The 23,759-nt window shown below is 35.7% G+C and overlaps 1 protein-coding gene across 2 annotated transcripts in view; it reads right to left on the bottom strand.

Moving 5' to 3' along the window:
• Positions 1–23,759, bottom strand: part of LOC150101675 (protein MEMO1-like) — a 193,340-nt gene that overhangs the window by 124,474 nt on the left and 45,107 nt on the right. For both annotated transcript variants that reach the window (XM_090401000.1, XM_090401001.1), the window contains exon 3: positions 8,341–8,409. In XM_090401000.1, the coding sequence (XP_090257126.1) occupies positions 8,341–8,409 (69 nt within the window). The remainder of the gene's footprint in view (positions 1–8,340; positions 8,410–23,759) is intronic.

The raw sequence follows: 23,759 nt of genomic DNA, 5'->3' as shown, positions 1-23,759 counted from the left end.
AAAAAGACAAAGAGTAAATAGGTAGAATTGTTGAAAATGTCAACTGTGTTGTGAATGGGGAACCTATGGAAAAAGTAAGACATTTCAGCTACTTAGGCACGATTTTTACTGAAGATGGTAAATTAAATATGGAAATAGACAGCAGAATCAACAAAGCTGGTATGGTAAGCAGTCAATTGGATAAATTCATATGGAATAAGAGAGAAATTAGTATACAAGACGGTGTTCAAACCAGTTTTAACTTATGGATCTGAGAACTGGGTCAAAAGTAAAACACTTGACCAAAGACTAGAAACCACAGATATGAGAGTCCTGAGAAAGATTAAAGGCGTGAACAGATGGCATCAATGGCAATATCATATTAAAAATTAGGAAAGAACTTGACATTGTCAGCAGAGCTAATTTCAGGTGGTGTGGTCATTTAAAGAAAATGACCACATGGAAATGTGGTCATTTTCTGACCACAAATTTTCTGACCAAAAATGACAAGCAAGGAAAGATTAGCAAAACAAGTGTTCTCTGCCAGATTGGCAGGAAATCCACCTATATCTTGGTCTTCCCAGAGGAAGACCAAGATATAGGTGGATTGATACGGTACAAAGTGCCTTAGAGGATAGAAATATAAGATCTGATAATGTTGGAGTCTTGACAAGTAACAGACTGATTTGGAGGAAAATTGTAGATAGGAAGTTAGTAATGATGTAAATTTTTCATGTAGTACTATCATATCCTCTACACCCCCTTGAGGGCACATGTCAGGAATTTGATGATGATGATTAAGTATTGATATGAAATCCTGATTACATTCCTGTTGAGTGTTTTCTATCACCATGCTGTCACTGTTTCATTTAGCAATCTTTCAAGTAATTACTCCATATATATCTAGAATTAAACAATCACATGTGCTGTAGCAGAAAATTATATTTATTTTACATTATTTATTTATTTATTTTATATCATTAGTGCCAGCAAAGAGCAATGGTAAGAAATTTGAGCAATAGAGTAACATTTGCAATTTGTATCACTCTGTATAGTTGCATGTTTAAGATAAAAACTATTGGGCCGAAAATGCTAATTAATTAATTATTTATAATCAATCTATTGAATACAAGTGATTATAACAATTTGCCAATCTTTTGGGATGGTAATTTCATTTCAGAAAAATTATTATTATTACACCCTCCTCCTCGCATTAACAACAGATTCTGTAATGTGTTCTGTTCACTGACAATTCTCCATGTAAAAAATTACTCCTCACACCCCTCTTCGCCACACTTTTACATAACTTCCAGGAATGACCTCTGGTTTTTCCCCTCTAACCTTCTACTCTTTTTATAATCCCCTTTGGATTAATCTGATAAAATCCTCTCACTAACTTAAACGTTTCTATCATATCACCTCACTTCCTCCTATCCACAAACTCTGCAATCCACATTTCTTCAACCTCTCTCCATAACCAGCATTCCAAACTTCTGATATCGTCTTAGTCACTCATCTCTGGATCCTCTCCAATGTCTCCACATCACATTGAAAACCAGGTGACCAGATCTGAACGTGGTCTGACCAGTGCCTTATACAGTGGCACAACCACGTTCTTATCCTTGCATATTAGAGTACTTCTTATCATAGCAGCACTATGATGTGCAGCCTTTGCAACACTAGCAATATGCCCTCTAAACTTCAGTCTACTGTCAACCATCACTCCCAAATCTCTAATCTCATCCACTTCCTGTAGGTGCTATCGATATAGTATACAGCCTTATATTTCTGCACTCCAAAATGCAACAACTTGCATTTATTGATAGTAAAACTACACCCCTCACTCTTTTGTCCATGTAAAAAGTCTATTCAAATCTTCCTGAAGGAATTTAACATCAGCAGAGCTACTTATAATTTTTCCCAACTTTGCATCATTAGCAAATAACTGAAGATCCCCAGTCAGTCCACATGATATATCATTTACAAACAAGTTAAACAGAAGGGAGCCCAAGAATAGAACTCTGGGGCATGCCACTGGTTACCCTCCTTTTTTGAGACACTGCTCTATCATACACAACCTGCTAGTATCGTTCAGAGAGCCAATCTCTGATCCATCTAACCAATATATTATCTATTCCCATCTTCTGCAGCTTGTACACCAACTTATCATGTGGTAATCTATCAAATGCCTTTGCAAAGTCTAAGAATATCACTGTATATGATTCTCCCTTATCTAACACGCTTGTCACCTTATCATAAAATGCAAGTAAATTACTAAAACAGGACCTACCCTTTACAAATCCATGCTGACCATCATAAAGAATGCTATGCCCATCAAGCAAATTCTATATCCTATTCCTTACCAATCTCTCCAACACCTTGACCACAATACAGTTATACAGACTGGCCTATAGTTGGAGACTTCTGTCTTAGAACCATATTTGTGGAGTGGTACTATTTTGCCTTCTTTCCACTCCTTAGGAACCCTACCCACTGCAAGACTTTCATTAAATAACCAGATCAAGGGCATAGCCAACTGTGGTCCACATTTCTTAAGAATACATGGTGATATGTCATCCATTCCCACAGCCTTATTCATATTATGGAGACTACAACCGTGTTAGAAATAATTATTTTAATTTCCCAACGTTTCGGGAAATTAAAATAATTATTTTTAACACAGTTGTAGTCTCCATAATTTGTTGGAAATGAATGCTGATCACCATGTAATACTAAAGGAAAGGATTTTGGGAATGTAAGGCAATCGTTACAATTAAGGTTTAGTCAAGGATGAGGACAAGAAAGACATCCAGAATATCTTTATCTTTGGTTTTCATGTCACTTTTATCATATCTGATTCCTTTCACAGTACTCTTTCTTCCATTTCTAAGCTTTTTAATAGCATCTAGAACATTTTGCCACCTTCCTGATTTTATCTTTTAGTTTATTTCCTATGTTCCTACCAAAGACTTCCCACAACTTTTGTTTAGCTAGTTTTACACAGTACTTCACTTTCATACATTTTTCTCTGTATTCTCTTACAGAACAAGCTGACTTACTTGCCAGGAATTTTTGATACACCTTTTCCTTGATTACCTCTAACTTCTTCTGCCATAGAGTTCCAATTTTTGTGTCCTTGCAGACAACCTCACCATGTGCCTCTCTGGCTGAATCAATCAACTCAGGGTTTGCAAATGAATCCCCAAAGGTTTGGCTCTTGCTTTCAAACTCTTTCATCTTAATGGACATGATATCACCAGCAAGCCTCAGTATTATCTCCAAAATATATTTTCTGAGCAAAAGCATCAGCCTCGACAACCAAGACATCCCCAGCCTCGAAGTCTGCCTTCACGTAGCCGATTGAGGAAGAGAGCTTATGAAGAAATGCAAGCCCTATATAAGAATTGCAGGATATGTGCAAAGACTATCAGATGGGACATCTCTACTTCCCTCCGAATCAGCATGAAGATTTTGTGGAGTTTCGGAGTTGTTTTCTTCACTCCACCACCGCATTTACCTGATCAAGCCCAGCCTTGTGTATTTGGGTCTGTCTCTGAATCAGCCATTAATTCTCCCATATCGCATGAAGAAATTAGAAATTGTATCAGCTTTACCTTCTAGTAATTCTGCTTCTGGCCCTAATGTCACATTTAAGGAAATGTGCCCATTCAGATCCTTCAAGATCTTCTGAACATTTTCCTATCAACTAAAGTTATTCCACCTTATTTACGGGCTTCAAAAACTATATTTATCCCAAAGAAGGATACCGCTAGTAGTGCTGCAGATTACAGGCCTATTACAGTTTAGTGAAGAGAATGCAAACGTATATCCAAGTATATTCAAAAGTATATTTATATCCTTCCAGATCGTCTGAACATTTTCCTATCAACTAAAGTTATTCCACCTTAATTACAGAACTCAAAAACTATATTTATCCCAAAGAAGGATACCGCTTGTAGTGCTGTGGATTACAGGCCTATTACAGTTTCTCCTGTCTTCTTAGACTTCATCATAAAGTGTTAGTCAAGAGACTGCAAACGTATATCCAAGTATATTCACATCCTTCAAGATCTTCTGAATATTTTCCTATCAACTAAAGTTATTCCACCTTATTTACGGAACTCAAAAACTATATTTATCACAAAGAAGGAAACAGCTAGTAGTGCTGTGGATTACAGGCCTATTACAGTTTCTCCTGTTCTTCTTAGACTTCATCATAAAGTGTTAGTCAAAAGACTGCAAAAGTACATCCAAGTATATTCACATCCTTCAAGATCTTCTGAATATTTTCCTATCAACTAAAGTTATTCCACCTTATTTACGGAACTCAAAAACTATATTTATCACAAAGAAGGAAACAGCTAGTAGTGCTGTGGATTACAGGCCTATTACAGTTTCTCCTGTTCTTCTTAGACTTCATCATAAAGTGTTAGTCAAAAGACTGCAAAAGTACATCCAACATGACGTTCAGCAGAGAGCCTTTGTCCCTTCAGATGGCTGTGCTGAGTACATCTATATTCTTACTGCCCTCCTTTCCAATTCCTGCCGATGTCTTAAGCCTTTGTTTATAGCTTCCCTGGACCTTCAGAAAGCCTTCAGTAGTGTTTCTCTTCCTGCTATTTTAAGAGCACTATCTATCTATTGCAGGCTGTCCAGCTTCTTTTCTTTCATATGTTTTAGAGTTATACTCTAATAATTCTCTCACTATTAATATTGGGGCCTGTGCAACTTCTATTCCAACAATTCAGAGTGTTTGCCAAGGTGACCCTTTATCTCCTCTTTTCTTCAACTGCATTACTGATGAGTTTCTTCATCCTCTACCATATTGGCTACTCTCTGGATGCATCTTCTTTTAATGCTATGGTCTTTGCAGATGACCTTATTCTTGTGGCCTCCACTAAGGTAGGCCTACATGAACTCCTTAACCAGGCAGTCGACTTCTTTCATGTTAGAGGTCTTACCATCAATGTAGAGAGGTCCTGCTCGTTAGCACTTGTCCCTTCAGGGCATGACAAGAAGCTAAAGGTCGAAAATCTTGAGTTTTTCCTGCATGATAGAGCATTGCATTGCCTAGTGCCCTGGAAGAATGGAGATACTTTGGTATCTTCTTTGCACCAAAAGGACAGTCTTGTATTCCCTTCGCTTTAGAAAATGATTTGTCATCTTAAGAGAAGCTTCTCTCAAACCCCAGCAAAAGCTTTTCCTCTTTTCAAATTATGTTCTCCCTATTACTATCATAAATTGATACTCAGGTGTACGAATGTCTCAGTACTGTCCCATATGGATAGGGCTATTCGCTCTGCCATTCATTCATGACTTAGGATTCCTGTAGACTCCCGTTGCCTATTTTCATGCCATGAAGGATGGCAGACTTGGTATCCCTTCCCTTACCTCTGCTGGCTTATCCCATGCCTCTGTTATGATAGAATTAAGAAATTAGAAATATCCACTTCTCAAATTTGTAGAGATGTATTTGAGAAGTGGATATTTCTAATTTCTTAATTCTATTATAACGGAGGCATGGGATAACCCAGGGGAGGGAAGGAATACCAAGTTTGCCATTGACTAATTAACAAGGACATATCAGTTGACCAAAGTATCAAGGTCAACTGATAGAGACTGCATCAGCAGAGCATAAGAAATGGGCTACTCAGCTGTATAGCTCTGTTGATGGTGCATCACTTTATGGATCTAATCTTGTGCCTCCCCAGCATCAATGGGTACGGGAAGGTACTAGACTCCTACCTGGTTACGAATTATTCACTTAATCAGGGCTAAGATCAATGTCCTGCCCACGAAGGCCCACACAACCTGTGGCCACAGAGGCGACATAAGTTGTAGGGAAGGTTGCCACTACAGTGAAACCCTTTCTCATATTGCCCAATGTTGTTTTCAAACTCATAGTATTTGCATAAAGCGGCATGATGCTGTGGTCTCCATATTAAATAACTGGTTGAAAAACAAAGGTTGGGAGACTGCAGTTAAACCACTATAGGACTACAGTTGGTATTAGAAAGCCCGATTTAATTGCAAAGAAGGGTAAAAGAGTCTGGGTTATTGATGCACAGATAATGAGTACTGGCTACCCACTTGTTGTCAGTCATAGGAACAAGGTCTCATATTATGGGCAGAATATATATCTTGCTTGACAGATTGAAGAGGAGTTTGGGGCAGCTCATTTCACTAGTGCTGCCATCTCCTTTGGTAGTGTATGGTGCAATGAGAGTTACAAAGACTTGACTTCTACAGGCAATACTTCAGCAGACATTAAAATCACTTAGAGCATTGCAGAGCATACTGGTGCTTGGCATCATCACCAACAAATGACTTCTAGAATACCTCATATCATTGTGGGATAGATCTTGATGTATTTTGGCATCAGCCTTTACTCTGATAGACCATAGTATGCAGCACTGCATTTCAGTGTGAAAATTTTTTAAATAAAATAAAATATTTAGAAAAACTCATCCCATAGAATTTCATAGTCTCTCACCTATTAAATGACACCAATGAATAAAGCAATAACAGCATTACAAAAAAAAAGGGAAGAAGTGTGAACTGAAGGGTTTTTTATTTTAATTATTTATTTCGTATCCAAACACAAGTGGTACAACATGATTTACAACAAATTAGGATATATTACAATGAGATCAGCTTAGATTTGGTAGGTGAATTATACAGGGAAATAATTAAATATGAAAAAAAGGAAACTATACATCACTTATATACAATAAATATGGTCAGATGTTCCTCCAGTATCTTGCACAATCAACTGCTCTTTCTGTGCAAGATATAAGGTCCTCTTTTGTGCAAGGTGATGGAAGAAAGGGGCAAGAAAGAAGGTGTTCCATGGACTGGGTTGTCCCACACTCATAATTGTCTGGGCCAGTGAGGTAGCCCCATTTGATAAGGTTTTGTTTGCAGCGTCCTATCGTCCTATCATGTTGGAAGTTTTTCCACTTGGTTATACTATCAATTAAAGATACCAAGAAATTATATACTTGGTTTAATCCTTTATCCAAACAAATAAGCAAACAAAGTTTGCTCCTGAAGTATTTTCAAAAAACATGATGTTTCATCATCATGTTTCATCAAATTGTAATAATTTATTCTTTTTCTTTTATGATATATAAGAAAACATGTCAGAGGTTTTGAAGAAATTCGAAGACACAGAGGTACAAGCCATCATCAAGTTTTTTGTGCTGTAAAAAAGTCCACAATTGAGATGCACCAAACTTTGTATGAAACTTTAGGGGACTGTGCCCCAGCATCTCCAATTTGCCAGATGGATGGTCAAGTTTAAAACTGAGTATCCGGAGACAACAGATGTCAGGAAGACCCTTCCACAGCAATCACACCTGAAAACATTGATGCAGTGCATGCCATGATCCTTGATAGACGAATACCAGCCAAAACATTGCCAAGACTTTGGGGATATCCAGGAAAAAAGTTGGGGTCATTATCTGCCAACATCTGGACATGCAGAAGCTCTCAGCAAAGTGGGTCCCCAATGTTTGAATGCTGACCAAAAGATAAAATGTGTGCTGTCATCTCAAGGGATTTGGGATCATTTTTGAGAAATCAGATGCAAATTTTTGGGCTTGAATTGTGATTATTGATAAAACATTGCTTCATCACTATGACCCAGAGACCAAACAACAGTCAATGGAGTGGGGACACAGAGATTCTCCATTGTCAAAGAAGTTCCAACCCCAAAAGTCAGCAGGGAAGGTTCTTGGCATTGTCTTTTGGGATATGGATGGTAATCCTTACCAAGTACCTTAAAAAAAGATGGAACTGTTACAGCAGCAGTTTGTTCAACAGCTCTGAAGGAAAAACATCATGAGAAACTGCAGAGGGTGTTGCTTTTGCAGGACAGCGCACCATGAAACCCAACAGACAATACACAACTTGGGCTGTTAATGTCCGCCTTGCTCACCCCATTTGCCAGACCTGGCCCCATCTGACTATTTTCTATTCCCAAATTTAAAGAAACATTTGAAAGGAACAAAATTTACTGCAGATGAAGTCATATCTATAGTTGAGGACTGGTTTGTGCAACAAAGAAAAGACTTTTTATTCCGAGGATTGCATATGATGCAGCAGCATTTTAACAAGTGTATAACACTTTGGGGAATATGTAGAATAATGTGTAAGTTACATGGTTCTATCTCAATCCCTTCATGGTGATTAGCACAACTTTTCGGCACACCTTCATATGTTGAATAGTATTATTGTTGCTTTTTGTTTTACGTTTTATAGTTGGTATCTAGAATAAAAGCTATGTGAAATTTAGCTTTGAGAAATTAATTTACTAAGTAGGGATTTCATTAAATGTAAAAATATCAAAATGATACTTACACAATAGAAGGATCAACTTGCTTATATGCATATGCAGCACAAGCACCACAGTATTGATAACCAGCATGACTGAAATGCAAAAAAATCATTAAAACTGGTTAAATTTAGCAGCATAATATGTTACATGGAATAAAAATTTTCTGATGTACTATTAAAATATGAAACAGAACTTCATATTATGACAAAACGAACATACAGACATAAGAAGAAAAGGGAATCCTACACAATACCTTCTGGCACAGACATCCAATCATAGTCTGACAGAAAACATCAGCTATTTGTATTAATCAGATGTGAAACATGGAGGAGAGAAAAGTTTGATATTAAAATAATTGCAAATAATAACCATTAAAATGATCTGCTTTCAGCATTTAATATTTAAAAACAAAATCTCTATTTAATATTTAAAAAAAAAAAATCTGAAAGCTGATCATTGTGATGTCCATTATTTGTAGTTTTACCAATTATTTTAATATTAAATAGGAGTAAGTGGTCATTAAATATCAACTGAGAATGACATTGTAACAATTTTTATTTGGATGCTGGTAGAAGTTCATGTTCAGATAATTAGTAAACACTATAAAGAATGGACATTAGATTGAGTTTTATCACCTCAGGAGACATAACAGTACCACAGGAGGTGGCAAACCTGTACTTGGTATATGTTCTCTGCATAGAAAAAAGTGATCCAACGAGGTGCTCAAATTACCAAGGAATTACCTTGCAAACAAAGAGAGATAATATTTTCTAATATACCAGAGACTTGTCCCTTATGCTGAAAATGAAAATGGCTCATACCAGTGTGGCTTTAGAAAGGGCAAGTCCACCACTGATCTTTGTTACATAAGCAGGTACACAATAAAAATAAAGGTCAATATAAATACATAATTTATTCATAGATTTTAAAGTAGCTTAACAGTAACAACAGGAAAGTACTAAAGTTTATTCCTGACACTATTTTGTCTTATAAGACATGGAATAAAAATTCCTCTTAACTCACGACGATGTAGAGGTCCAGCACTTTATAAGCATCCAATATATTCTCTGACCAATTTCAATTTTATAATGGATTAAGGCATGGGACACCCTAGCTCTATTATTTAATGTGGTGCTGGGAAAAACTGACTGATTCTGGAATCCAGATAAGTGATACCATATTTAATACATCTGCCCTATCTTCTTATGCAAATGACAGATATTATTAGTCACTCCATTGTTTCTATGTGCACTGGACAATGAGCAGCCAAGAAGATAATATTATTCATAAAAACAGAAAAAGCAAGAAAGTTAGTACTTCAGACATCATAGGTGCAGATATCAGTCAAGAACTAAGACATAGCACATCTGTTATCAAGTCATTTTTAGAAGCAAAGCCCCAACTGAGAACTGCTAAAACAATTATAAAAGATGACGATATGTATATGGTGTCAAAACATGTGCCAAAGGATTTATGGGCTTATTAGAGATGGCAGGTTGTGGGGGAAATGCCATAACATTTATATACTGATTGAGAAGACATATATTGTGAATTGTATAAAACTGATAAGGTACAGCATGTCATTTGCATGTATGACAGTAATATATAACTAAGAGGGGGTTTTCCTAGTATGCTTGGAAAGATGGAGAGGAGTTGGACAGCCAAAAACGAAGTGTCTTGATAGTGATAAGTGAAGTCAGGAATCTTATTCTGAACCACCACTTTTAATGGTGTTATTTAAGCATTAAATTTATTTTATATATCAGTCTAGCACAAGAAGCTACATAACCTATAGCAGTGGTGGCGAACCTTTTTATGTGGACATGCCAAAAATTTACCAATCTATTTGCTGACATGCCAGGCAGTTTTTAATAGGGGAAAAATTAATAGAAGATTAAACTAACTTAATTTATTTATTTAGTTAGTTATAAATTTATAATATATACATTAATTTATAATATTTTATAAATAATTATTTATAAATTTATAAATAATATTTTGTTTTATTTATAATATTTATTTATATATAAATTTATAATGTTATTCAGTGTAAAATTGATTTTCATTATGCTGGTTTGAAAAAAAAAAAAAAAATAGTGAGAAAAATATTTATGCATTGTAACTCACCATCGAAGTTAGTTAACTGAGCAAAGGAAGCAGCAGAAGGATGTCGACTTGTCGGCAAAATGCTTACCATTACTCAAAAATAACTTGCCCTCGTGTATAACTGGCACCCTTGATTTTACTTTACAAAAAAAGACATTAAAAAGTGTTGCATACGCCTCGCAGACGAAAAATGTTTAAATATGTTCACGTCAAGGCGATAATAACTCGCTCCCTGAGGTTAACAACACGCCCTCCCCAACAGCCATTATACTGCAGATGCAAGAAAAACAAGTAGTTTTATTGTATCCCTGATTAAGGTATGGAGGCTTTTGCAGTCTGTGTAATATATTTCTCAACAAATAGTGCAAGTAGAGACAGATGGAATAAAAATGGCAATAACTAATGAATCACATGTCCCCTCTCACAGAAACTATGCTGTATAGACTCAAGCAAAACTATATGTTGCACCGGAAACACAGTATCTAACTATAAACTGTTGTCCAATTTTTCAATTGGACAACATGAAATAAGTGTTTGTTTTATTGCATTTGAAATTCTCGATGTCATTATGACAGATCACAAAGGCTAACTTCAAATAAAATTCTACCACGAATTGAAATATGTCATAATGCATGTGTGAGTTCCTGTGCCGGCTCAAACACAAACAAGCAGCAATAAAATTCAACCAAGGGTTGAAACTTTGTGTTAGTTGAGCCCACCGATAAAGAGACGTTCCGTCAGAACGATAAATGACACCCCATCGTGAATGTGTTAAAACTAAGAAATATATAGTGAATGTTGTTATGACAGTTTCACATGTTATGGAATTCGGTTGAAGAGAATTAGCATTTCAACTCAACACTTGTCAGTTGCCTTTGGGTCGCGCGACCTTTTATTAGTACCGCATAAATAATATTTACATCTTCATAGCTGCTCTCTGGTGTGAAACAAAATTTAACTTGTATGTATTGTAACAATTTAAAAAAAAAGTTGAATAATTCATAAGTGTATAAAAGGATATCACCTGTAAATCACTGACATGCCAGCAAAATTCTCGGACGTGCCATAGGTTCACCATCTATGACCTATAGCATATTATAGTTCGCCCACCATTTCTAGATCCCTTCTTGGCTTTGTGCTAAGAATAGTCGATTCATGCTGAAGGGGAGAAAGAAATGAAGGATGTACGAATTGGTCGCCAACATGCGAAATCACGTGCTTTCTTGTCTGTCGCTGTACTAGTACTAGCTTGATTTTTGTTGTTCTCTTTTTGCATTATTTTTTTATTATTAATTTGTATGATGGATCCAGTACAGTCAACAAGTTCTATTGTTACACGTTTCAGTAGCTCTTGCAAAAGAATATTGAATAATGTGCTGACATTCTGCGAAAAAGAATCGTCAGAACGCAGTCTTCTTGTTCCCCTTTCTCAAGTCATAAAACGTGCAAGTGCAATTGCAGGCGTATCGGGGTCGACTGTTAAAAGAATTCGTAGGGAATCAAAAGGTGAAGGTAAGCCAAAATTTAAATCTCCTAAAAAAAAGCGCCAGAGAAAGAAAACCATCGAAACCATAGCTTTGAATGATTTTGATGTAGACGTTATAAGAAGAGCTATTCACGAATTTTACGTGGTCGAGAAAAGAGTGCCAACTGTTCCGAAATTGATTCCTGTGCTTAAAGAAAAAATTAATTTTCCTTGGAAAAGAGAAACTTTAAGGAAAATACTTCATGAAATCGGATTTTGAAGTCTTTGAAGTCCCAGAATAAAAGGAAACTTATCATGGAGCGAAGTGACATTGTTTTATGTAGAACGCAGTACTTGCAGGTATTAACACTCTACGTACATTTTTCCAACTGTTATACAAGCAAAATAGTTACACTTTAAAAACAGCAATGTTCGTAAAAGAAAAGCTAAATTTTCCGACCTGTAATAATAAACAAACTCAGTTTGTTTATTATTACATCCCAGAAGACAGACTGATTACCCTATTATCGGAATGGATTCTCCTTTTTCTGACATGCACAGAAGTGTCGAGGGACCTCAAATCGGTGGGCGAACTATAGTGTCATGTGAATGACACTAATATGCTATAGGTTATGAGAGAAGTAATCTATTCATATTCTTTTAAGTTCTAGGTTTCACTAAGACCTCCCCTACCTCATTCACACCAAGTTTCCCCACTGTCACAAAGTCACTATCATGCTCAAGTTTTCTTTTATGAAAAATGTGATTGCTCCACTGCTCAGTTATAAATTAATAAGTGCTCATTCTAGACTGAAAATTAATTCTGTAATTGTAAATATGTATATAAATTTAGTTTAATTCTAAAATCATGCTACTCAAGCTAATTCAAATTCTAAAATTATGCTAATAAAATTTTTATTTTATTAGCATAATTTTCATTTTTAATGATCATTTTTTTTAAATGATCGTTACGAACAAGATTGGTTTTAATTGAAAATCTCATTTTTGTGAAACTCAAATAGAGCTTAATTCAGTTTTAAAAACATTCTGCAGTTAAATAGTTGCAAATATGTATGTAGTTAGTTTTCAATTTCCTTAATTCTAAATTATGCTAATTATCAACAGTATATTTAACCCATTTCTTTAAACAGGAAAGCAAAAATTCTGAAATGGTTTTAAAGTTATTTAATAAATTATAAAAAATTAAAATGAAGTCATTACGTTTTATAGACTAGGGAAATGAAAATAATTTTGAAAATTAATGTCTTTACCCAATTTATCCAATGCTGATTCTGATTTATCCAAATTTTTGCAGTGAGAGTGAGAGATTGAAACAACAAAAATTTAAGTTTACGTATTTATTTCTTCCTATCAAAAAAATTTTTTTTTTATAAATTAATCTTTTTTTTTTTGTCATGTATTCAATGCAATCAGATTTTACATTTCCATCTAATGCACTACTCTAACTGCATCAATCCAGATGCAATCACTTCCTATTTCAAATCTCCTATATACTCTTATCCCAAACCAAAAATATTACTCTCAGTAATAACAATAAGACCTATTTCTTGAGTTTTATCCATGTAAATTTATGCACATCTTTATGTTGGAACATGGTCAACTGGTTGAATGTTTAAAGTACCTGTGGCATAACCACAAACAGCAAAGTTACAACAACCACAGTAATTAACTTGAATGAAAGTACAGATATTTTGCACTGAAAATAACAGTACATCATCAGTGTGTAGAAATGAACAAATCAAAGAACAGGAATACAACAGTCAGTTATATTCCTGTTCAAAGGTACATACAACAATCAGTTTAACAGTTGCTGTGAGCTAGAAATTAATATATTAATAAATAATATTAAAACTATTTTTGATGTTTACATAAAATGAGAATCTCCCAAACTTTTGAGAGAGAGAGACAATCATTCAAATTCAGTTAGGCTGATGTAAAAGGACTTCACAACTTTCTTTGAAAAAGGCATTCATATTTAAAATTGTATTGAGAAGATGAACTTCAAACTGGATATTGTGTTTAGTGTCAATACTATGTTGTGCCAGACCAGACTTTTGAGGTTTCAGGTATTCAATGTAATATTGATGCTCATTAATTCTTTTTTCCACAGAACAGTCTGTCTGCCAAAGTATGTCAAATTACATTCACAAGATATCTGGTAAATAACAACTAACAATAGAGGTGACAGTGTCTTTTGTAAATGGTATCAGATGAAAAATTTTCTTGATAGGAAAATATGGGAATAAGGTAAATAATAGAGCATATAATGTATGCTCCTCTTAAGCTCACAAGAACTTCTCACTATCAAAACTTTAATGGAATTAAATGGTTACAACCCTCATCAAATCCAGCAGATAATTGACTCCTACATTCCAACACCTAAGGATTGTTCAACAGACTACAAGGTTCCAATCTCTCATATTTCTGGTATCTTTGAACCTATTGGTAGAATTTTGAAGTATCACCTTATTCCCACATATTTTCCTATCAGCAAAATTTGTCATCTGTTACCATCTACCTTGTATTCCTGTTCTTTGATTTGCTTGTTTCTACACACTGATGATGTACTGTTCTTTCAGTATGAAATATCTGTACTTTCATTAAAGTTAATTACTTTAATGAAAATTATATAATATCTGTACTTTCATTAAAGTTAATTACTATGGTTATCATGCAATTTGTTGGTCAACTGGCTGGATTTTTCTGGTGCAAGAAGTAAGGGCCTATTGCACCATGTCAATAAGGTACAATTACATGGCTTTACAGGCATATATATTCTAGTGTGCACATGGCTATGTACAGCCTATCCAGAAGTCCATGAAATCCTACAATTATTCTAACAAGTAAAGACTTAATCTTGGTGTCTTCTTGTGCTAGTTTTCCAGCTACAATGAAATCATTCGAAGTGAGACTGGAAATGCAAGGTCATGTTAGACTTTCTCCATTCTGTCTTTCTTTCTAAGTACAAAAAAAGTATAAAAACACATACACATTTGGTAGTATTCTTTTATGTGTTGAAGTGTAAACTATTATGACATGCAGCTCAGCAGTACAGTTGATATATTCATGAGATCTGACTGGAGACAATGAGATTAAAAAAAAATTGCAGTAGATCCAACAGATACCTCAAATCATCTGTACAGATTAGCAAGAAATTAGAGTACTCTGTACAAAAAGCTCATAACAGAATGATATAGTAAGAGACTTTCTTAGTTTGCACAGTAATAGGCAGTATGGTGAAAGTTTATCATATGAATACAGGTAATATTGTCTAAAGTAATGCTGAGATGTATAATCTTTCACATTCATACCAAAAAGAAAAGTAGCAATCTGATATGCGGTGCAATAAAATTCTCAGTACAGTGCAACAATGCTAGTTAATGTAGGATGGTTAGACAAGGATTTTATTTTTAGAGCATAGCTAAGCAACAGCTGCCAATCAAAACAAGAGAGCAGGTTCATTTGATTCAACAATGGTTTGGAATGGTTGATGTATGAAAAGCATCAATAGCTATTTGTATTCCCTGATATACAACCTAACCAACATGTATCTGTGAAACATATACCTCTGAAGCATAGGATGAAGATAGGGACATAAAGCATGTTCAGTGATCGTTTACTTTTTAGTTGACAAATGTATGCAAGCTTCTTATCAAAAATAAGTCAAAAGAACCTGGATTCTGTTGTGATTGGGGTAACAGTTGGTCTAAACCTTAACTTTGGGTCAGGGCGAAGAGTATCTTTTCAGCAAAAGTGTTTTTGTGTGTGTGTGTGCGCACGCGCGTGTGCATGGGCATGCACTTTTGCTAAAAATGCAATCTTCACCCACGAAAAAAGTCAGATGTGTGAAAAATTGTGTTCACTTTCTCCTTAAAGACAGATGCAAATGGTGTTGCAGAACAAGATAAAAAATTAAATAATATAACCTTACTTATTATATAATACTCTGAGTGCTATTCTGGCAAGGGATATAATGAAATTAAAAACCAATTTAAATTGTACATGAGTAATAAAAGTAATTAAAAAATAACATTAGCTCTATAAAAACAAAAGGCATGTGATAATTCACAGCAGAAATTTTTTAAAAAAGTAGAGATTACAGATACCTGAATGGACATGGTCCAAATTAAAAAAATGAGTACCACTCATTTAGATGAGTTAACTGAGCCTGTGAAAAAAAATGTGCTAACTTTCTTTAAAGCTGGATGCAAATGGTGCTCCAGAAATCTATAGTACTGTGCATTAACAGTTTGCCTTTGAGGCACAGCATGATGAAGAATGCCACCTTGAATGTCGTAAGCAACTATCAGCATGACTAACTTTGCTGGGTTCCTGGTAAATTTTTTTCAGATGGACAGGATAATCCTGAATGGTACCATTCACTGGACTCTCTCTTCAGTTCAGGCTCATAAGCCCTTGCACAAGTTTAATCAATGGCTACAATACAATTCAAGAATAGATCCCTTTTATTTTCATATTGTTCCAGATGGAGGCCAGTAATCATGTACCTGTGCCTTTTTGCATCTCAGTCAAGTGATGTGAAACCCAATAAGCTGAAATTTTGTACATACTGAGCATCTCTTTTAGGATGTGCCAACTGGTGTATAGTCCATTACCAATCAACTGTGAAGAGTCCCCAAACAAGCTCAAAATGCCAATTTGAAATGGCAGGTTGTCACCTGGATGACAGTTGCAGCTGCACTGCAACTGTCATCCAGGTGATCTCACCCTACATGGAATGCACTGATCCCATCTTATGACAGTCTGGTACAATAGGGTACTGTCACCATAGGCCTACCTAAGGCCATGATAATAGTTGCTTGCAGTTTTACCTCATGCAACCTAGACCTTGATCCAAGATCAATGTTCTAATCTTGTGAACATACTTTAGAGCATTGCACACTGAGACATCCACTTTAACAACTTCCACACACACACACACAAGGATACTTGTTAGAATGGGCTATCATCTTGTGTACAGTACAGTACATACAACTAGAGCCTCTATCTGTCAAGAGTTACCAACTGCATTTCCTGACAGTGTTGCCACCTATATTTACAATCCTCATATGATCTATATTTTCCCCATCAGTGCCTATGGTTCAGTCTCCTCTTTCTTTAATAAAAATCTCACCTGTAAAAGGCTGTTCCTATAGTGCATTAATAGCTACGACAAGATAATCTTGAAATTCTACTTTAAAAACTTAACACAAAACTTTGTTAAGCCAGTTCATGTCTCTGATAAATAGTAGGCAAGGAAAATCTCTTGCCTAAAGACATCCAAAAACAATATCTGCAGTGGGATGAACCCATTGTCCAATAGCTAAAGAATGCTATCCACCTGACTAAAAAAGTTAAGTTCACTGGCAGTGGGTTTAACTTATTTATAAATCATCCAAAGAATTCATGGAATTTACAGAAAAAGGTACTGTTAGTGGGCAGTAAATGGCATTATATGAAGATGATATATTGCAAAGATGTATGTAGATGAAGGATGAAATAATGAAGATGGTGATTGTGCATAAGGAAGTGCCCTTCCACAATGAGTCCTCTGGCTCTTTGGAGTTGTAATATAATAATAAACTATGATGGATTTTACCATCATGCAAAACATAGATGCAAAATATACTGCTGTAATTGAAATACTATTTCAGTGGAATCTCAATGACATGGATATATACAGTTCAAGATGGTTGATCTATTTCATCCAGTACCAGGGCTAGATGGGTGATTATAAGCAAATAAAATATGACAAATAATTTTCCACTATTCAGTGAAAAAAACAACAGATTAAAACATTAAAAATAATAAAACTAAATAACACAAATCAATCTAATTAAGTAAGGAAAAACTGAAATGACGAGACTGTTTATTGCTGATTTTCACAAATTCTCATTAAGAGAAAATATTTAGGTAGTTGGCAACTGCACTCTCAAATCAAGAATTTTCGGACAATTTTCTTCAATACAATGAAGGTGACTGTTGTGATGTTCAGAAATACAACTGAATCAATGAAGACTATGATACTAGTGTATCATTTCTGTTAACTGCTTGTATTCTGCAGGCCAGTTCTGGGATGAAAAACCTGAGTTTCCAGAAAAGAAGAAAAACTATCTCCACAGACTGGCTAACTCATCTTCAGTTGAGAAACCAGATGGTTCTTCGTGTCCAGAGGAGGTTTGAACCCCCAAGTATTTCTAACCGAAGTGCATAGTAATTTTTTTTATTTGATTTTTATGGTACAAAGACATCAAAGGTAATACTGTGCAAGGACACAGGTCACAGCAGTACATATGGTAATTGGCTAGTAGGACAATCAACGAATTATCCATGCCCTTCACAGGATTCAAGCCCGCAGCCTCTTGGCTGGAGAGTGGATACACTAACCACTCGGCCGGCAGTGCATGGTGATTACTGCCTGTATTATTGGGGGGGGGGGGGGAGAATCTACAAAGATGATCAAATTCCTGATATATATCTTCAACAGATGCACAAAACACTATCATAGTACTACATGAAAAGTTTATATTATTACTAACTTTGTATAAATAATCTTCCTCCAAATTACTCTGCTATTTGTCAGGGTTCCAATATTGTCAGATCTTATTTCAGTCTTTTAAGGTTCTAATTGCAATCTGCCTGGCTCCTGGTCTTCACCTAGGTCTTTTTCCTGGCAAACTAATATCAAACACTTATTTTTCTAGCCTTTCCTTTCCCCATTCTGTTTAAATTACCACACTACTTTAGATTACTGCTCTGCTCACACACATTTCTGAATACTATCAAGTCAAGTTCCTTCCTAATGTCTTCATGTTCAATATGATGTTTCATCTATCCATTCCTCTAATTTCTCTACTCTCATATCTGTGGTATTGTCTAACTTGTCTACAACTAGCTCTCCATCATATTAGCTTGGCTTATTTTATTGTCTATTTCCACATTTAATTCGCCATCATCATTAAAAATTGTGCTCAAATATGAGCTGCATCCAAAAATTAAGTTTGGATTACTTATAAATGAATGAAATAACAACATTTCCAATATTCCTTTATCATCATAGGTTTATACATACTATCAGCTACTTCACAAATTCACCCCTTACACTGAGCTATCTATCATATCAGGAAAGAAATTTTTGTATCCCCCCCCCCTCACTGTAGTAGTCTGCCACTAGTGTTTTCACCTAATCCTTCCTGGCTAACTTTGCACCATCATCGCTGCTGAATTGAGTTGCTAAAAATCTCTTCAAGTGGAGAAAAAAATGGAGGTCCCCAGGTGCAAGATCAGACGATGATATGGGTATTGGAAGGCTTCCCAGTTGAATAGTTTGAACATTTGGCATGTTTGGGCACCAGTGTGTAGGGTTATGTATTGTCATGAATCAAAACTCCAAGGTGGAAGAGGCCTCACTTTTGTTTTGAATAGATTGCTGCAAATTTTTTATTCCAGAGCAAATATCTGCATTTACTGCTATGCCTCAACACAGCATCTGTCGGAAAACATGTTCCTGGAGGAAAGATACTTTCTTCCAAGGTCATGTTCATCTTGCATAAACATGAAAAGTTATGCTAGCTGAACCATCCTCCTACTTAAACAAGGCCACTAAAAAAAAAACAGAGTAAAAGCAAAAAGCCAACTACTGAAACAAACTCATCAGCAAAATTCAAAATAGTCACCATAAACATAACAAATAGCATAGAAAAGAGGTGACAGTAGAATTAGAGAAGCAACAAGTTTTTCTTCTAAATATGAAATACAAGATGATATATTCAGACAATGATCTAGGACAGGAAGGAAGGAGTAGCCATAGTCTTCAATATCAAACACAAAGATAATCTCAAATGGCAAGCAATGTATACACCAATATGGGAAAAGACCATTGAATAATGAGACTTGATTGTACCTATCATCCATCAGAAGGGTCTTCTACTAATCAAAACAAGAGTAATTTTTGAGTCATTAAAGAAGGCAGGTGATTTGTATGTAATGTGTGTGGGCATGTACACAAACACACACACACACAAAAGAAAAGCTGGTCCTCGCTGGAGATCTAAACAGCATAGTAGGAAATTAATACCAGAAATATGTTGTAAAATTTGAAGAAATGGATAAAGTTCATAATAATAGTAAGTACAGCTGGATTTCTATTCAAGCCATGGACTAGAGATCACGAACATCACAACCAACATAAAAGATGTGCACAAATTTGCATGAAAAGATGAAACAAGGGATAAATCTCTTGATTCAGTTTAAGACTTTTTAATTCATCATTATTGAAAAGAAAAATATGTAAGGATGAATTAAAAAGAATCAGAGTTAAGTTGCTTTCAGATGTGAACTGTACACTTATGTATATAAATATTACTGGAGGAAAAAGGGAATTTAAAAACAATCAAATCTTGGGAACTCAGTGCACTGAATAAAACATGGATCAATTTGGGTAGAGAGGCATGTGATGAAGTTGTCAGCAAAGACAGAAACATCAGAACGCCACGATGGACTGAAAAAATTAAAGAGGCAATCATGGAAAACAAGAAAGAAAGTATGTCAAAAGCTTCTAGAAAGTAACTCAATATGTTCTCTGAAAGAATACAGAAAAAAAAATGTAAGAAAGCAAAGCAGTGTATAAAATGGCTAAATGTAATTCTTGGGAAGACTGGTAAGAATACAGAAGGTGAGAAAATATTCTGGGGCCTATTGAAAAAAAGAAAATTACAAATGGAGGAAAGAGTAATGCAAATGGAATCAGAGATGATAAAGGTGATATGAAAACAGAAGATAAAGATATCAAGAATGTTTGAAGTAATTATTTTGAAGAACTTAAATGAAACAAAAAGTGACAGAACAGTAATATAAAATATTAAGAACTTAATATCAGGAGTTTAAAATAAAATATATATATATATATAAAAGCCTGAAATGAGGGAAGGCAGCTGGTATAGATGATATTTGAGGAAATTCTCTACTATCCAATAATTCAGAAAGCAATTACCCATCTAGAAAAAGAAATAAAACAATGTGCAAATTACAGAGAAATGTTCAAGGTAGATCTATGGTAAGCATACTTGAGATGAAGCTAAGAAAACTGAGGAGAACTTGAAGAAACAAGATTAATGCCAAACAGGAGCTACCATCATCAGAATTTCACTGTGAGGCAGATAGCTGAGAAATCTTGGGAATATAACAAAGATCTGTAATTTTGTCAATATGGAGAAGGCACATGACAAGAGAAAAGCTATTCAAAATATTAGAATTATATGAATGTCCAAAACTATGAAAATAGCAAGAACATTATTATTACCCAAGACTGTGTGTATGATTAAAGGGAGGTCCTTTAATCATACACACAGCTCATCATACTGCTTGATGAGCTGTGTGTATGATTAAACTAGAAATTGAGTGAACACACTCAAATTCTCTGCAGATACCACACCCTCAGACAAGGCATTCCAATCATTCACAACTCTCCATGAAAAAAACCTGCTTCTCACTCCCCCACTCACACACACTCTTTATACAGTTTCCAGGGATGACCTCTGGTTCTCCCCTGATCTCCCACTATTTTCTGTAGAACCTCTCCAGCACTGATCTCATAACAGTCCCTTACTTATAGGTCTATCATATCTCCCATCTTCTTCCTGTCCACCAGACTCTGCAAATTGCATATTCTCAATCTTTCCTCATACTCAACATTCCAGAGGTTAGAAACTACCTTAGTCAGTCGCCTCTGGACCCTTTCCAACATCTCTTCATCCTTCTGAAAACCAGGTGACCAAATCTGGGCACAATAATCCATGTGTGGCCTAATCAAAGCGTTATACAATGGAACAAGAATCTCCTTACTTCTGCAAGTCAGCGTCCTCTGCATCATTCCCAGAAGCCTTTGTGTTGTCTTCACAATTTTGGCTATGTGTCCTAAATTTCAGATCCTTATCCACTATCACCCCCAGATCTCTTATTTCCTCCACCTCCGACAATATATCCTCACCAAGCATAAATTCTGCATCCCATCTTTGTTTTCCAAATTTTAAAAACTTACATTTTGCAACATTGAACTCACATCCCCATTCCCAATCACTCAATTTATTCAAGTCGTAAGGCCACATTTCTACTCTTCATGGTTTGTCCCAACTTTGCATCATCTGCAAACAACTGAATATCTCCATCCAAATCTTCACCAATATCATTAATATACAAGTTAAACAGTAATGGCCCTAAAACAGACCCCTGAGGCACACCACTAGTGACATTCATTTTCCTGGATATCGCTCCCCCCATACACAACTTGTTGATACCTATCAGATAGCCAATTTCCAATCCAATGCACTAATCTAATATCCAACCCCATCCACTCCAGTTTGACTATCAACTTATCATGCTGTAATCTATCAAAAGCCTTTGTGAAATCTAAGTGTATTACTGTGTATCCTTCTCCTCTGTCCAAGGAAGCAATCATCTTATTGTAATAAGTAGTAGATTATTAAAACATGACCTCCCTTTAGCAAATCCATGCTGTCCGTCAAAGATAATACTATTGTTGTCAACCCAATTCTGGATCCTAGTTCTCACAAGCTTCAACAACTTAACCACAATACCTGATACACAGATATGCCTATAGTTTGATGCTCGAGTTCTATCACCTCCTTTATGAAGTGGCACAATCTTGCCCTCCTTAGGAACTTGACCCAGTGCAAGATTCATATTAAAAAAATATGTCAAGGCTGGCGTCAACCCCCTGGCACATTCCTTCAGAATACGTGGTGATATATTATCAAGTCCCACAGCCTTATTAACATCTAGTTTGCTCAACTCCCCATACACCTCTTGCTCATTTACAGTCAGTCTCTCCTCCCCATCATCAATTGCTCTCAATCTCTCCATGAAGTCACATTCACAAGATTGAAAGACCTTCATGAACTGCTCATTAACTATCTCCACCACACCTTCCATAACAGCTGTCTTTATACCATTTTCTCTAATTAATGTCATCCTTCCATAATCATTCTTTCTTTTGCTTGCTACACATCGAAAGAACTCCTTAGGATTCTTTTTGGCTTCATTAGCAAACTGCTGTTCATACCTCACTTTAGCTACCCTCACCAACCAAGTCACCTGCCTTGCCTGGTTTTTATAATCCTCATGGAATTGGTTATTTCCACTTCTCTTATGCTGCCTCCATAATGCCCTTTTTCTCTGTATCGCATACTTAATCTTTTTATTTATCCATTTCACACCTACCTCATTTAACCTTCTAACCTTGGAATACATTTAGACATTGCATATACTAGATAGTTTCTGAAAATCCCCCAAGCTGCATTGACCTCTTTTCCAGCTAACTCCTCATTCCATGCTACACCTGCAAACTGTCTCCTGAGCTCTTCCACATATACCCTTTTCTCACAGAGAAAAGGGTATATGTGGAACTGCAATGAGGTCCAAAAGAGACCCCTCACACTGCTGGCAACCACCCAGGTAATCACCTCATGGTCACTCTCACCAATTAGTGGGTGATTTGACACCTCATTTATAATTATATCCTCTGATAAGATGACCAAATCCAAGACTCTCAATCCTCACATGCACTCTGTTACATATTGTCTGATAAAGTCATCCCTCAAAAACTCAAGAAACTCATTTTCTTTACTTCCAGTTGCTATCTCATCATTCCAGTCTATATTGCCATAATTAAAATCTCCTATAATGAACACTTTTTTCTTATCTGCTTGGCTAATTTGGTCATACATTTCATTATCACTACCATCCACATTACCTGGCCTATAACAACATCCAAACAAGTATTTCATTCCATTCGCCTCTATCTCATACCATACTGCTGCAAAACCACTGACA

Source organism: Typopeltis vanoorti, chromosome 11 (genome assembly GCF_054136105.1).
Source record: "Typopeltis vanoorti isolate ZY-2024b chromosome 11, IOZ_Tvanoo_1.0, whole genome shotgun sequence".
Taxonomy (NCBI): domain Eukaryota; kingdom Metazoa; phylum Arthropoda; class Arachnida; order Uropygi; family Thelyphonidae; genus Typopeltis; species Typopeltis vanoorti.
Note: the sequence above shows the minus strand (reverse complement) of the source record. Positions and strands in the feature narration are given on the sequence as shown.